Source organism: Anas platyrhynchos, chromosome 24 (genome assembly GCF_047663525.1).
Source record: "Anas platyrhynchos isolate ZD024472 breed Pekin duck chromosome 24, IASCAAS_PekinDuck_T2T, whole genome shotgun sequence".
Taxonomy (NCBI): Eukaryota; Metazoa; Chordata; class Aves; order Anseriformes; family Anatidae; genus Anas; species Anas platyrhynchos.
Window position 1 is genome coordinate 450,001 of NC_092610.1, and position 16,364 is coordinate 466,364.

Genomic DNA, 16,364 nt, shown 5'->3' on the forward strand with positions numbered 1-16,364 from the left:
CTAATAACCCGTTAACAATTCAAAAGCCCAGAATTCACGTGTGAAGTAAAGTTTATTCAGGAAATCAACGTGACTGATGAAGAACACAGGAAATTAATACATTCAATTTCCTGTGCGCGGAAAGAATGCGCTGCATGCAAGTAATAATACAAGCTGCTAAGGAACCAAAAGATAAAAAGAAAAAGCTCAAAATTCTAGGGTAACCACTTAATTTGATCAGAAAAACACCCTGAATTAGCAACATAATACACTCCAAATTTGTCAAGTACAGAATGGGAACTGAAAGCATTAACATTCCCATTTGCAACCTTGGGACACAGGAATTGTAAAGACTTGTGGCACAGACACCTGCCAGGATTAAGTATGTTTAAAACTGTTTATAGTATTTGCAGCCTTGCAACCTACACCTTAGCAACAGATGCAATACTCACCAGATCATTCAAGAATGTCTTGGCTTTTTACTTTTCCAATTGTTTAAAATATTATTTACAGTCCTGTTTCACTACCATGTTTTGATTTTTGTTTGTTTAAATTAGGCACCTTTCACAGCCCAGTCTAATACTCAACTTCTAGTTCAGTGTTTTCAGTCCCAGTCATTGCACTGTAAGTGACAATTATTCGGTCTGTAAACTTTTAAAGAATGGCACCAGGTGGCACAAACATAGGTTTAACTTGTAATTATTTTTCTCTTCAACTCATTTCCTAGCATGCTGATGACATTTTTACCAGGCTAGCACATTAGCATAAAAGCGATTAAATGAAGGGAAAGGTGTGCTCCCATGTTTTAAAAGCATCCCTGGTGCAGGAATACAAAATCATTGGGCTGAACGGGTCAGCGACTTCCCATCAGTTAGATTCCGTGTAAAATTAAGTACTCTCACAACAGCCACGGAAGCCCTTTAAAAAATAAATCAATTTTAATTAGCGAAGAAAAGGTTAGAAGAAATACACCCCGGTTTATTTCTTAAAACATCGAATAATCTTCACACCACGGAGCTGTAAGTCCCCACGCTTCAAAAAGGGTCAAAACAGGGCACTTTGGTTTATTTCCTCTGAACCAGCACGTCTCACTGCAACCCCCCCCAACCCCCCCCGCGTTTCAAGGCCCCGGGGCTTAGCCCGTGAGGCGGCCGCAGGCCCCGCCGCGCCGGGACCCCCCCATCCCCGCCTCCTCCTCCGGGCCCCGCGCGGGGAGCGGCGGCGGCGGCCTCGGGAGCCCTCGGGAGCCCCGGGCCCTCCCCCCCCGGCCCCGGCCGCCCCGCGCCGCCTGGGTCCCGCCGCCATTTTCTGCGCGGCCGCCGCTCGCAGGAGCCTGCGCAGGGCGGGGGCGGGGGGCACGGCGGCGCTGCTCGGGGAGCGCCGCGCCAGCGCCTTCCTTCCCCGGCGGCGGCGAGGCCCGCGGAGGCCCGGCCCGGCCGCCCGCTGCCCTCCGGGCCGGCCCCGGCGCCCTCTCCGCCGCCGGCCGCCCGCCGCCGGCACTTACGCGGAAGAAGCCCGCGTCCATCTTGCCTCCTCCGCCTCCTCCTGGCCGCAGCGCGAGGCCGTCCCGGCGTGCACCGCGCGCCGCGAGCCCCTCGCACGCTGCTGGCGCTGAGGCGGGGGGGGGGGAGGAGAGCGCGGGGCGCCTGCGCGCGGCACGAGCGGGAGGGGGCGAGGGGGCGGAGCCGCGCGCTCCGTGAAGGCTGTGCGACGCCCGCCGATTGGCGGATGCGGGCGGAGAGGGTAGGGGAGCGCGCCGGAATCGGCCAATCGGGAAGCGCGACGTTCCGGGGGCGGCTGTGCGAGGGTGGGGGAGCTGCGGGACTGCGAACCCTCTTCTCGCGAGATGTTGGCGAGGGGCGCGGCGGGGGCGGCTCCCAGGGCCCGGCCCCGCCCCGAGGCAGCGACGGGGCCGGGAGGGGGCGCGCGGGGCCCGGAGCCCCCGGAGCTCCCCAGCGCCCCCCAGCGGCGGGAGGCCCCCGGCGGGACAGGGCCGCGCCCCGGGCCCCTGGGGGCGTCGCGGCTGCCGCGGGGCTCCCAGCGGCACCCAAAGGAGCCGTTTAAGGACAGACCCCCCGGGGGGCGGCTGCTCCGCCCGCAGCAGCGCCCACGCGCACAGAGCGGTGTGCGGCAGCAGGGTGCAGCTCGCTGTTACGATTAATTAACTAATTAATTAATTCTGCCAATGCAAAGCCAACAGTCCGTTAGAAGCGGGGCTGCCCGATAACAAACAGAGGACAGCGAGATGAGGCTTACCTTTGCCCTGGTTTCAGTTAGGGCAGGGGTCATTTTCCTCCTAGTAGTTTGTATGGTGCTGTGTGTGGGATTTAGGATGAGAATAACGTAGATACCACACTGATGGATTAGTTGTTGTAGAGCAGTGCTTACACCAAGCCAAGGACGTCTCAGCTTCTCGCTCTGTCCTGCCAGCGGGCAGGCTGGGGGTGCAGTAGGAGCTGGGAGGGGACAGGCCCAGGACAGCTGACCCCAACTGCCCGAAGGGGTATTCCAACCCATCTGGGGTCATGCGGAACAGTACACAGGGGGGCTGGCCCAGGTCAGGGGGCAGCTGCTCGGGGTTAGGCTCGGCATCGGCCAGCGGGTGGTGAGCAACTGCACTGTGCATCACTTGTGTGTACGCACTATTAGCAGTATCTATAATGATAATACTATCATTATCACTATTATTATGTGTTAATAAACTGTCTCTGTCTCAACCCAGAGGCTTCACTTTCCCGTTTCTCTCCCCCATCCCAGAGAGGGAGGGAGGAGGGCAAGCGAACGGCTGTGTGGTGTTTAGCTGCCGGCCGGGTTAAACCACAACAATCTTTTCTAAAGATCTGGATTTGGATACAGCAGAACATGCTCAAAAAACAGCGTTAAATGTTCAGAAATAGAAGCAGGAGGCCAGCTCCTCTACAAAAATTCAGTTGGCTTCTGCAACCTCTTATGAATTATTATATCAATTATTCCTGCCACCAGAGTAAGTTACAGGATTTGGGCAAGTAGAATATTTACAAGATTTAGAAACTTCACAAACAGCTGTCTTAGTATTTAGTTTGGAATTCAAACTGTGCTCGAGTTTCATTAAAGAAATTGCAGAGTAATTGAATTTAGTTTCTGCACAAAACCACCAGTTGGTAAAAATAGCCTGTTCCAGAGATGTTTTCATATCTCGGAGAAAAGTACATCGGTGTGTCACTCCTGTCCCTTATCACTTTGCTCTCAGAATGGTCAGCTTAGTTTTGGTGCTGCATGATTTAGGAACAGTAACTGTTCAAGGGAGTCAGGACTTGCGACAGCATTGAGAAGAACAGCACGGGAACTGCTGCAAGACAAAGAAAAGCTGCGGTGGGCTGCAGGTTCTCTGTGACTCGATTTGATGAGTAACCTCTCTCTGCAGCTCCCAAAAAGGAGTTCCAATACCCTACTAAGTTTTACTGTGGTCTGAAAGCAGGCTGGAGCCCTCTAATGGTCACAGTAGCTTAGAGCTAGCTCCTGGGATTGTCTAAACGTAAGAGAAACTTCATACGGTATATCCAGACCGTTACTGCTGTATTTACTTCACACTATCTAGCCGTTTGAGTGAGTGGTTTCTTACAATTCAAGGTGTATCTGTCAAAGAGCGGAGCTGTTTCCCAATAAAATGGGGTTTCACTCCTCTTCCTAATACTATCTGTCCTGTCAGCCAGTGCTTCAGGGATGCTTTGATATGCACACTATGAGACAATCAGCCACAGAACGCCTTGACAATGCCGCTGTGTGATCAGACTCAGTGGGCTGTGAAATATCCTTGGGAATTTCTTTGGTGCATTACTGTACACCCACAGCCATCACACTTGCAGATCAACATCACTTTCAGATGCTTTCCACAAGAGTGGAAAAAATTAAAACTATTTCAAGCCTGGCCTGCATTAGGGGACAAACATTTCAGGATGTTTTCAAGTTGTAGTAAAGTAGTTGCATAAACCCTCACTTGCTTTAAAGCGCCTTTCCCTGTTTACTTTTTTCAATTAAAGAACTTCTCAGGCTCTTAGACTAAATACTCGAATGCAACAGCAGTAATGAACCTAGAGCAGCAACCTTGGCATGGAATTGAAAACCTCTGGACCAGTTCATTTGGAAACAGACAAGGTACCAAGTTTATAGAAATGTTTCAAAAATACTTGAAAATAAAAATTAACTTTTCTGTCTAAAACCATACGTACCTGGTATTAGAAACACAAAAGACAACTAAAGATAAATACAATTTTGCTACTTACAGTTTGCTACTTCCCATACTATCCATCATGTATAAAATAAACTACAAATCTGTTTCACATAAATCTTAACAAAGCCAGGTTCAACCTGAGTTGCAGCTCGCATGTCCAAGTTTTTCTTCCATTTATCATCAGTCATTGCAGAATAGAAAAAGCTCAAATTCTGAGTAAGCAAGAGCTCCACAAAATACGAATCTTCACCATTTCTTCCAACAAATGGGTTTGGCCCATTTTGTCTTTCTGTACCCAGAGCTCTGTAAGAAGGCTCATTGCATTTCCCATGGTCTGTATGCCTTCACCAGTTGATTTTCATCATACAGAAAGTGTTCAGATCATTTAGTTCTCCTCTCAAAGAGAGAAGGCAGGGCTAATTACAATCTGTAGACAAGATAACAGCTACTGCTGTTCCCAGTGCAGTGTTGCTTTGCTGTAAGTCCCAGGTCCATGTGAATAAGAACTCCAGCTCTTTTCTCCCACAGGAGGACACGTGTTCACAACTGTCTGCTCTGCATGTGGATGTCCACGGGTATGAAGGTCACCACAGGATGCTGAGTAACGCTGTCGCTGTTCTGCCCTAAAGCAGGTGGCATTGCTGTTTTGGTGCTCTTGGGTTCCAGCTCACGCTTCACTCGCATGCGCCTGGAAAGGGAGCAATGAAAGCATCAGCAGTGCTGGCACCTGTTGTGGTGTCTCCCATGATAAGTATTGGGAAGACTTCTGCAGAAGCAGGTTGAGCTGAATAGCTATTGGGAGCTCTACTGAAGTATAGAACTCAACCACATACCTGTTATACGTTTTCAATATGAGCAGAACCACTGTAAATATAATAATTACTCCTACTACGATGGCAGCAACTATTGCTCCAGAACCTGGCAGGGAAGCAGAAAGGAAGAAGGTCTTATTTAAAAAGTTATCGCTGTACTGTTTGAAGTTTGCTAAGTTCAAAGGTCCATTTTAAAAAACTACAGGGGAAAACAAACAAACAAATAAACAAAAATTCTCTTTGTTACTTTTTATTCAGTGGAACAGTTTGGGATACAAGCATTTGGGAGGCAAGGAAGGAGGAGGAGTGTTTAGCTGAGGAACTGGAGTACCCAAGTATTGCATGAGAACTGGAGTATACAAATAACTGTTCTCTTTTTCTCATGTCTTTTCCTCATGTATACTTAACAAATACGAGAGAAAATTAAAACAAGTTTGGACGTCACTACTGATCTAATCAAGGTATGGTAATTACAGTACAAAAAAAAAAAAAAAAAGCCACCACCCCACTACTTTTCTTACTTTGATAAAGACTTTGTTCTTGAGACTTTGTGGTCACATTTAATGAGAACTGAGTATTATTGATCAGTGGTGCGGCTGTCGTCATCTTGCTTGGGCTACAGAAGAAAAAAGAAGAGTGATTTCATCAACTATTATCACTGAATTGTGCTACCAATGCTTCATTAATTAGGCAACTGCCTATTAAAGATTCTGAGCTCTATTTACCTTCTACTAAGGGGTTCTTAATATTTTCTTAGTGGTGAAAATCTGGCCCTGTGGAAGTCAATGGAAGTTTTGCTACAATCTAGTCGTGAGCAATGTGCCTTACAACATACACTGTTCAGTGTTCATAGGATAAAACAAGATACCGACACAATGATGCATTGTTACCCACAGATTACTGATGTTACACATTTTTTGGACAAATGTATGCATCTTAAGTGCTTTAGGATTTTCGATTATCACACCAGGTTATGAGATTCAGGTCACTGGGAAAATAAGCAGGCAAGGCAGGGCTAAGAGGAGAAAGTACTCGACCTCCCTGCCCCACTCCTCCATTGCCAAGTTGATTTATAGAGATGCTTATCTGTGAAGAGTCCCGTATCTGATATTCAGCAATATAAAGGAAGGCAAAAAATAAAAACAGGTTTTCTGTTACGTCATTGCTGCCAAGTGATGTAAGGATACTTACTGGTGGGAATCACAACAAAGTGAGAGATTTTCATACCAAGTATCAATACCTTAAAAAAAGCAGGAGGAGGTGAGAGAAGAAAAACAGTTTAATTACCTAAATTGAAGCTCCAAACTTACATGGCAAACAACTGCTATGCCACAACAGAAAAAGAAAAATAAAAGCAACACAAGTGCGACAGTTTGCTTTGAGTTTTGGGAAGTAACCTTACTCACACCAGCATCATTGCAGGTCTCTTGTTGGAAGAGGACAAGCCTGCAAGCGGATAGCTGAACATACACCTGTTTCTGTATTTCAGTAGGGTAAAACTGTAGATCTAGAAAGAACAGCCTGTATGTTTACTGATTTTATAAGCATTTCCCATGTTTTCTAAATGTGACTAGTAACCTTAGCTACCAAAAGAATCCTTCAGAATCCTTCATGGTGTGAATACCACTTCAAACAGACCTCTGAAACCATTTCAGCTCCTAGCTTCAGAGAGCTAATACCCTCAAACTATCAACCGAAAACTGATACTGCATTTGAGTTTCCTGCTTCAGCTGCTGCCCCGTATACACACAAGCAGGACTCTGCCCTACCCTCTGTTATACTCCAGTGGGATATTGTGGACCTGTGGCATGTCCTTAAGTAGCTTCAAGTTTTACAGAGCATGCAACATAGAATAGCCAGAAAATGAAGTGGATAGAAATTATCAGTAAAAAGAACTGCAAATCAGCCTCCTGGGACACAGCCAGATAACTAGTTAACTACTGAAAATACCCATTCACAGCTAACGCGTCTACTCTGCCTTCTTCCTTTCCCCTTTATTAAGACTTTCCTAAAGGTTACTTCAAAGTAACATCTATCAAATAAAATTAATTTAGTCACAAAGTAAAATTTTGAGAGGCAAAGAAGATATGACTGTGATTGCTCTTCACAGGCAGGGTTTTGTTTCGAGGCGGGGAGGAGACCAGTAGCTGTGTCAACACACAGTGCATACTTGGGAGGCTCCATTTAATACATGAGGAATGAGAGATCAGTAACCAGCAGGAAGGAAAAAGCTGATGTTTGCTTGGGTATGAAAGATTAGAACTGCAAGGTTGATTTAGTCAGATACTTCGATACTCCTACGGTCAAAAGGGGTTTGAGGTTTTTTTCTTTTTCTTTTAAATTAAAAAGCAAAAATAACTGTCTCAGAATCTGTAACTGGGTCATTCTCCTCTGACTGAATGATTCCTTTGTTTAGCCAGTGCCAAGTTAATACAGCAACACGATCATCTACTGTCGTCGCAGATCTTTCCATGCTAAAAGAAATATTTTGTGTTAAGAGTTTGCTCAGCGTTATTGTATAGCACAGTGAAATGATTTACACGTGCCTTGGTGGAACCTGTGAGAAGTCACCGAGTGCTGGTACCAGCGCCCTCCGCAGCTGTTCCCTGGCCGATCCATGTGAAATCGCACTGGTTGTACCAAGGTTGTACCGCACACAAGCACAGGTTGACAAGACTCACTGTTGTGTTGTAAGCTGGGGAAAGCTAAGCAAGTATTTTGGCTATGGGCACAGTACAGAAAAAGCCATGTCCAACTGCCACTTTGCTGCTCCACAACACAAGCTCCAAATTCAAAGCAGCATTTTTATCTTCTCTGACTACCAAAATAAAAATCCCAAATAAAGGTGGCTGAACATTTAGGTACTAAGCCCTCCAGCAGTCACACTTCATAACTTCCATCTGGTTCAAGCCACCTTGGTAAGGGCGAGCTATTTGTGTATGAGTCACCACAGCCACAGAGTTATCGTTGTCAGTGAAACTGCCCGCTTACAAAAAGGAGGAATTTGTCTCACAGGTTGTAACAGTCTTAAGATGCAAAATGAAAAATGCAAAAAATCTTTTTTTTCCCCACATTGTGTATTCTGTAGCAACTGGAAAGGTCTGAGGTCTGTGTCTCGGTCAGGATGGGAGGTGTCAGTCTTCAGTTCTGCTTTACCTCCAGCGCCATTCCTCACCCATTAATCAGCAGGACTATTTACGCCTGCCCAAGCCTGCCTTACAAGGGTCAAGGATCCAGCAAAGTCCAGCGAGATCCATGGGAAAATACCAGTTTCAGGGTATTGCAGACCAGATCCTACTCTGTATAGAAAAACATTTGGAAAATGAAGAGTGCTTCATAGGAGCTAAACAACAGGGGAGAAGAAATGGACTTTGCTACGGCAATCGCAGGACATTCTTTCTTTATGACACAGTCTGTACCTCCCCTGTGCACACACACCTGCCCTAGTTTTGGAGAACCAGCAATTCACACACAGCTCTACAGGCGGGTGGGGGCACACACTGCTGGTTATTTTTGCATCCACGTATGAGGGAATTGGAAATATTTCCACAGAGTTAAGCATTGGCATTTTTCCACTTAAAACACCTTTACAGATACAGCGTATAGGTTGTTTTGGCAAGTGGTAGCAATGCCCCCATTTATGAGGCCCTCCTGCCTCCCCCTGTCCTGTTGAATTTCAGGCTGAATGGCCACGCTCATTCACAGCGAGGGCAGGGTCAGAGCTCAGCTCAACCTGGCAGTTGCAGGAGAGGGTGACAGGGAACAGAGGGGCTTGTTTGAATTTTTCCATAAGAACTGGACCTGCAGAGCTAACTTCCTGCCAGGGAAGGCAGGTGCTGGTTAGGAAGACACACAAATTCAGCACTTTGCCACTCAGAAAAAGGTGGTCTTTGCATCAGGTTGTGGCAGGCTTTAAATGAAATACAAAATCATCTATTATTTCTCCAGTAGTAGTTTTGAATCAAGATGTAGTTTCAGCCCAGGATCTTAATTATAGAAGTGTTTTACCCTTTCACTGGCACTGCTGCACAGATAACATCTTACACTGTGCCCAAACACCAGCTGAAAAACAATTACAGTAAAGAAACGCCAAGATGTCATCTACGAATCCCACGAGGCAGTCAAATCCTAATAAATAACGGTAAAAGGAGTTCTACTACATAAATGGTTTACGTCCCAAGAGCTGATTGAGTCTCAGATTCATTCTCTCTTGCAAAAAGAGCAAATCACAGAACCATAATTGTACTTTATCCTGCAAAAGAAGCAGGTGAGGAGTCAGCTACCATCCACGTCCCCCGTCCCACTGCTACAGAGCCTGGAGCTTTGTGCTAAGGCACATCTGTCTGAGGCTCAGCTCAGCTCACACTCCTTCCAAAGCCGTCAACCTAATATCTGTGGGAAGCAGCGAGCTCACTCTCATCCAAGAGAGAAGTTAATCCTCCTAATGAAGTTCAGAGTTTTCTGCTCTTCCTAAAAGCAACCAGGTTAGTAACCTAAAAGGACCTGGCTTGTGAGCAGTTGCTGGTGGAAGTAGATGCTTTTTTCAGTTCTGCTCCTGCCTCTGCAGGCAGCCTGGCCTGGCAGCGTCGGTTCTTACAACAAGGTTTGCCTTGTTTAATCACGGTGAGCGCTTAGTGGCTGGAGCTGGAGCGTTTTATTGTCCCCAATTATGCTCTGACGGCGGGGCACGGGGATCAATTGAACATTCATGGCACAGCGCAGAAAGGAAATAGGCTTAAATATAAGAGCCACAAACTCAACTTCAGCTCCCCATAAGCTGACAAACCATCCGTCTGCAATCCAAACAGACGCTACTGCCAGGTCAGTCATGTGCTACCGAGCTCATGTTACAGCAGCGTAGGCCATGAGAACTGGGAACATTGCCTGGGTTTTGAGGCAAACTGTAATTTCAAAAAGCAATAAAAACACAATGTGCTTCAGTGAGACCTGAATGTGCCTGAACTTACCTTGCAAGGCTCTGAGAGGGAGGAAAGGGGGAAAAAAAACAAGTTCAAGCTGGCTACCAGGAGCTGAGGCATAAACGTGGCCTCAGGCAAACAACGCGGCTCTGTACTGAGCATCTGTATCAGCACATGTCCCGATGTCAGACCCGCACCTTTATATAAGCATTTGTCCTGGGCTCTGGCACGAGCTCTCCAGATTTAGCTGTTAAAACACGTATTAAAAGCATTTAATTTCTTTGTCGAGACAAAGTTACTCAAACTACAGGCAAGTCTACTGTGCAGTAACAGCTCAAAGGCAAAAAAAAAAAAAAAAAGTCTACTTGTGTGGCTTTGATCTCAAGAAGTGCTAACAGCCTCAGCTCACCTGGCGGACAAGAAGTGAGGAGCTGAAGGCAGGTCCCCAGGAAGGAGCGCACTTGTTTTGAGAGGCATTCCTGGAAATTTGAACCAAACAGACTTTGTCATTGACTTGTCCAGCAGCAGTACCTAAACCTGACTGCAAACTGCGTGTTTCCCAATTCTAATCTTCTGCCTTAAAATGCTGGGCCACACACACTTCTCCTTGCCATGTGAGTGAATGCAGGTGTTTCAGCATGTGCAAAGCCTCACGGGAGCCCAAAGCACACCTGAGCTCCCCAAATGTAACAGCTCAGACCCTTTGCTGACAGTAACGTGGCTCTGCCCACTGCACACTGATAACATCCCACACACCGTGCATCGGCTATGGAGTACAGGTTGGGGGGCAGGAAGAAAGGATATGTATTTATCAGTTAAATATTACCCTGAAAAACTGATACAGAAAGAAGAAAAATGCCTTCAGGCACCACTGTGAATACCAAGGTAGGAATGACTCATGGGAGAGGGTGAATGAGTCTCAAGGTGACAGAAATTTTAGAAACCATCAACGTGTGCACTCAGATGGAAAGTAAGATTGGGTAAGAAGAAAATTAATCTGAGATGAACCCTCTGTCACCAGGCTGGCAGTCATCGACAGCAACACGTCGCACATCCCTCAGATCACACTGCCCGGGAGTTTGTCTCTGCTGCTAGGACAGTGGTGTTCAAGGAAGCCCCAGCAAACTGCATGCTGGTGGGAAAGGTAATGGATCTGGACAAATAAACCACAAAAAAACATCTTGCGCTTCCTTGAGCACGGTCTGCCTCCAGTTTTGCAGCAGAAAGTCAACCCTGCTTTGTAAGTGTTGCTCTAGAAATGGCCCTGTTATTACTGGACTAATTTCAGCTCTTCAGCAATATCATTGGAAAACTCTCTACAGAAATTCATAGTCCTGGAGAACAGAATTCAGCTGATTTTTGCATGCAACAGTTGTACAGTTCCAAATCCAGCTCCACTGCAAAGCTTCTCTGGCAAGGAACAGGGAGCCACGTTTCTCAAGAGAGTAACAGTGACATCCAGGTGGATCTTCTGACCCTGCTAATTGCAGTCAAATTACACAGAAGGAAAATGCCTGCTCCAACATGAAGCTCGAACTACCTGAGTTTCAGCTGCAGTCCAACAATGCATGTATAGAGCTGGGTTTCCACGCCAGAGTTCAAAAATACATTCCAGATACAGTAATGCTTTTGCAGAAATGATTAACAGGCTTTAGACCTTGCTGGATGTGCCATTTAATGAAAGGCTGGAGTAGTTCAGGAAATTACTCTGTTGTAGAAAGCCTCGCTCATTTTTTCTGTCCAGGCATCTGCTTTAGTCCAGTCAAAAATTGTATAAATGCTCCAAAGCCCAACAGAGGAGATCAGGACTGATACTGTTAGCATGGGAATTGCAGCATTAACTCTTTCATTTAAGCATCAGAGACAGGCACCTCTCTCAAAGTTCACATCGCTGTCTCTTGCCAGATTAAAGGAAATGTCCCACATAGTTCCCAATTAGAAAAGAGAAAAACAGAACGGAACAAAGCAAACAAACAACACACACACACACAAAACGTCCAAGGGACTGTGGTACGATAAAGGAATCGAAGCACAGAATGGTTTAATTTAGGGCCAAGGTTTTCACAGTTTTTGGTAAACGTAACTTTAAATGAAGTATGTGACTACAATCACCTAGAAAATGAAACATTTCCACCACTTCCAGTGATCAACCCCCCTGATTCCCACAATCTAACCTGCTTGACTGAATTGGTCTGAATCCTGTGCTTATGTCCTGCAGTGAGAGGTGCACTTTCTGCATGCTTCCTATACAGCTCCAGAGCTCCTCAGAAATGACAACACAAAAGACTGCTTGGGAAAGAAAAAGATGACAGCAACAGAAAAGAAAGGAGCATTTCCCTCCTAGTTCTGAGCTGGATAAACCTCTGTCCTGTTGTGGTCCTGGGCCTTTGAAATGCCACGACTCCGCTCAGCTGAACTACCTGCTAAACAAAACATTTATTTTTGTTCATTGAAACATGTCACAGAAACACCTTTCACCTGTCCTCAGGGAAACAAAGACCTGGGCCCAGGAGGAGCGCAGACATCCCAATCCTCATCCAGCATCCTCAGCAGCCCACCCCTCGCTGTGCACGGAGCAGGCGAGGAGGAGCGAGGGGGAAGCACCGGGTGCCTGCTGTGCACCCGGGTCAGCCCAGCTCCCAGGCTCTTCCACCCACACCTCCCACTGGTGGCAGCTTCACAGAGGGAAGTGTAAACCTTCTTATGGAGCCTTTCGGACCTTTTGAAATAGGTATTGCAGCTACACTCTACCACAAGAAGTCTGCTGAGCCAAGGACGCAGTCCAGCCAGGCAGGACCTCTGCCACCCCTCGTTGCTCTGTAGCCAGACCTGGCACTTGTTCGGTGTGAACAGGAACACTCGGAAGGACCTTACACATCAACTAGGAATCTGGAGAACCCAGAGGTGAAGAGGAAATGGCAGGAGAGAGGAGCCAGAGTGGGATGAGGAGCCCATACCCGTTTCTAGGTGTGACAATGGGCTTGGAAATCCTGGGGTCAGGCTGCGCGGTGCGGCCACTGTCCCCAGCAAGCTGATGTCCTGCAGGTGCTGAGCTGCACTGGGCAGCCAGCGTGTACCTTCAGGGCAGAAAGACTTCACCACTCTGTTTTATAAGAGACTAGGCAGCAGAGGCAGATTTCAACACACTTTTTAAAACAGGTCAGGGGATGTTGATGTGCTGCTTGTTTGCTGAGCAGATTGAGTCTGACAGCCTCCTCTTAGTCAAATATTAACAGCAGTACAGACAGGCTTTTCATCAACATGCTGAAATACCTTCCTCTAACAGAGAGTTAAAGCACCACCATGAAATAAGCCTGGACAGAACGTGTTCACACACGTGGTCAGAGTGGCTTTGAAATATATAGCATATCCTCCACCTCCAACCAAACTGAACCATGGCTGGAGTTCAGTACCGTTCCTGAATGATTTGCCCAGTCCATGACTGGGTTCCCAGGCTAGAAAACCACTTCTCCCAGTTCCGATACCACCGCACACCTTCCTGGCCAGTCCCTTCTGTTCTCCAAGTTCTTTGATGCCTGCAGGCAAGTCACTTACCCAATGGCATGTACACCAGGAACAAATCCAAGAAGGAATGCAAACCCAGATGTGCTCCTCAGGCACTCTTTGCTATGTCCAACAGAATCAGAGACATCAACACAGCTACTGCTGGATCTACCTTACACTGAGATTCACATGGCACAGAGCAAACACCAGCTGCTCACGCGGTGATTGCAGAGCCGGCTGGATTAAGATTGCACCCTCAGCTGCCTTTCATGTCAGCCCTGCATTTATCAGCACAACCCGTAGCACATGAATCAACACAGCTCCTGTTTGCTGGCAGAAGGGTGTTTTTTTTTCTTTACTTTACAAATACATTTGCTAGGTCAAGAGTTTTGAGGCTTCCATTACAGACTAATATGCACGTAGGAAATTCTGTCTTTCCAAGTAATTATTTGGGTTTCTACTCTGCTCCAAGCAGAAGCACCAAGCAGCTGTGCAGCACACAAGGCCATGGCACTCTGGAGCAGCACAGCAGAGGATGGGCAGGACACGTCCTCCCAGTGCTGCTGCAGTGGTCTATGTGCTCGTTTCAGCCACCTCGGCCCGAGCACTGCAAAATCCCACCAAAAAATCAGTGTCTTTGCAAGCACACAGCCGGGTGGTTAAATGCTGGTGTTAGGTACGGCGATTTAGGTGTTTGGTCCAAGGGCCTCCATCTAGGAGGATGTGATAAAGGTGGAGACCCCTTCCTCTGCCCACTCCCCCAGCCTGGCACATGAAGCATCTGCATTAACCCCAAAGCCTGGTAGGGGGATGCCTGACTCGTAGCTAGCCCTTCGCAGCTGACCATGAGGAAGCACCGTGACTGCAGGGGCCCTGGAATTACGTTATGCTATAAGTTTGTTGCTCCACGGAGGTGGTTGTGAAAACATTAAGTTATGTATGTCAGTGGGAAACTGGATGACTCAGACATCCCAGCAGCCTTTTTTTTTTTTTTTCTTCCTGCTTTTCTCCTCTGTGATCTCCATTCATGCTTCACATCATCTCTCCCTGCAAGAGGTCTATAGGTTTTGGTTGCATTTCCTGATTTCTGTGATTCTCAATAAAGGCAGCACAGTCATTGACACCACACTTTTTTCTCCTCTCCCATGCCTAATGATACGCCAGCTCATGGTTAACTTGCCAGCCCCGACCAAGCCCCCTCCCAACCCAGCCGTGTGTCAGCACTTTTGATCCCAGCCTTGCACAAAGGCATGAGAACCCAGCACAGAGTTACCACCCCTGGGGAGCAAGAACTGTTTTGGGCAGGTGCCAGCACCCTGCAGGTTCAGTGTTTCTGGATTTACCCTGTGAGCACAGCAGGCATTGATTTCAGAATCGGCGGCTGTAGGCTCTCAGCATACCACTCACAGGCTTCCCAGCTCCTTTGTGCAATAAGCTTCCTGTTCCCAACTGATTCACTGTTTATTTTTCACTATTATTCACTTATTCACTATTGCCATAAGTAAAAAGAATTTATTGCAACTAATAAATGTCTCACCTTCAGTCTCAGCAGGCAGATAGGAGCAAGGCTGGACAGGAAACCTTCATGACTTACTGCGAACAGCGGAGCCAAGTCTACTGCCACTTGTGGATTTGAGGTTTAGGGCTGCTGCTCTCTGCCTGCAGCTAACGTATGCAGCTTCCCAGCTGCTGGGCTGTGTCTTCTGCAATTCAGACTGTTCATCTACCAAGAAACGCCAATCTCAATACTGTTGCAAGAACCTCTGCAAGTCTCACAGCTTGAGTGTTTTTCTATATTAAAATGCATTTAAGACTGTTAGTAAACTGGGAACTCTGTTCACCTTGCAGACAGCAGAATGAAAGCGGTCACAAGATTTCTTCAAGTACTGCAACAAACTCGCTGAAGTGGCAATGCACATCCATTCCCCTCTTCCCAGGGCACCGTGCAGATAAACCCGCAGCCAGTGCCACGCTCCACACCTGCAGCCCGTCCCGGACCAGAAACTCCCAAAGCTGTGGGCAAGCACTCGGTGTCTCAGTGTCTCAGTGTCTCAGCCTGGCACCCAGCGCTGTTACCTGTCCGCAGCAACCCTCAGCGAGCCACCGAGTCGCTGACCTGATCTTCTGCTTTCTCACCACCAAACCAAATCCTTCAGCCCAAGCACTCCGCCAAGCGCAGGGTACCAGGTTAGCTGGGTTTGCTCACAAAATGCTGAGCTTCTTCAGCAAGGGCTGCCCGCGTCAGGCCAGGTAGCAGCCTGCCAGCCCTTCCCAACGCGTGGCTCGGCGGATTTCGGAAAAGAAACAACAAAACCCAAAACCCACCTCGCTGATGGCGCTGCAGGGGGCTGTCAGGGCAGGAGCTCGGGCATCTCGGAGCCGCCGCCGGTCACCGGCCCCCAGCGGCTTCTCGCGGCCGGGCCGGGCCGTGCTAAAGCCGAGCAGGTCGGCGGCGGCTGCGCTGCGTTTCCTTCTGCTTTAGCTCCCAGCCAAACGCCTCGCCGCAGGGACGCCTGACTTCGCCCGCTCGCACGCACGGAGCCGCCTCCCGGGGGGGCTCCGCCGGGACAGCGCCCGGCAGCGGGGCAGAGCCGCAGCGAGGCTACTCCCGGGGGACGCGGCAGCCTCGGGGTCCTCCCGGGCCCATCCCCGCGGCCCGGCTCTCCCCGGCTCTCCCCTCCCTTCCCACCTCCCCTCCCTCGCCCACCGCCCGGGCTCAGCCCCCCGGCCCCGCTCCCCGCCGCGGGCGCTGCCCGGCTCCGAGCCGGGGTCGGGCGGTGCCGCCGCAGGTGGCTCCCCCCGGCCGGGCCCGGCCCCCGGCGCCGCCTCCCCGCTTCCCTGGAAATGAATCTGTACATGAGTATTTCTTGGTGGTGATTTCGATCTGTGAAACGCCCCCACTCGAACCGGGCTCTGCTTTGCCAACACAGGCTGAGGGGC

The 16,364-nt window shown here is 48.4% G+C and overlaps 2 protein-coding genes across 13 annotated transcripts in view; both read right to left on the minus strand.

The window, feature by feature from the left end:
- Positions 1–1,640, minus strand: part of SRRM1 (serine and arginine repetitive matrix 1) — a 17,968-nt gene extending 16,328 nt beyond the window's left edge. For all 9 annotated transcript variants that reach the window (XM_072027479.1, XM_038167281.2, XM_072027480.1 and 6 more), the window contains exon 1: positions 1,484–1,640. In XM_072027479.1, the coding sequence (XP_071883580.1) occupies positions 1,484–1,504 (21 nt within the window). In that variant the 5' untranslated portion in view covers positions 1,505–1,640. The remainder of the gene's footprint in view (positions 1–1,483) is intronic.
- A 2,453-nt stretch (positions 1,641–4,093) lies between these two features.
- Positions 4,094–16,124, minus strand: NCMAP (non-compact myelin associated protein). Of its 4 annotated transcripts, XM_038167287.2 has the most exons (6): positions 15,750–16,124; positions 14,962–15,147; positions 10,330–10,399; positions 5,523–5,617; positions 5,023–5,107; positions 4,094–4,877 (listed from the first exon to the last, which is right to left on the minus strand). In XM_038167287.2, exons 3-6 carry the CDS (start codon positions 10,395–10,397, stop codon positions 4,730–4,732), a joined length of 396 nt encoding a protein of 131 aa, XP_038023215.1. In that variant the 5' UTR covers positions 10,398–10,399; positions 14,962–15,147; positions 15,750–16,124; the 3' UTR covers positions 4,094–4,729. The 4 variants fall into 4 exon arrangements, with proteins under 4 accessions (XP_038023215.1, XP_038023216.1, XP_038023217.1 ...); XM_038167288.2 differs by lacking the exon at positions 14,962–15,147; XM_038167289.2 differs by lacking the exon at positions 10,330–10,399.
- Between the last annotated feature and the right edge of the window lie 240 nt (positions 16,125–16,364).

Coding starts and splice junctions, on each gene's coding strand:
- NCMAP (XM_038167288.2), bottom strand. CDS start 10,397: ATGCCTCTCAAAACAAGTGCGCTCCTTCCTGGGGACCTGCCTTCAGCT. Junction 5,108..5,522: donor AGAACAAAGTCTTTATCAAA/GTAAGAAAAGTA, acceptor CTTCCCTGCCAG/GTTCTGGAGCAATAGTTGCT. Junction 4,878..5,022: donor ATATTGAAAACGTATAACAG/GTATGTGGTTGA, acceptor CTCCCTTTCCAG/GCGCATGCGAGTGAAGCGTG.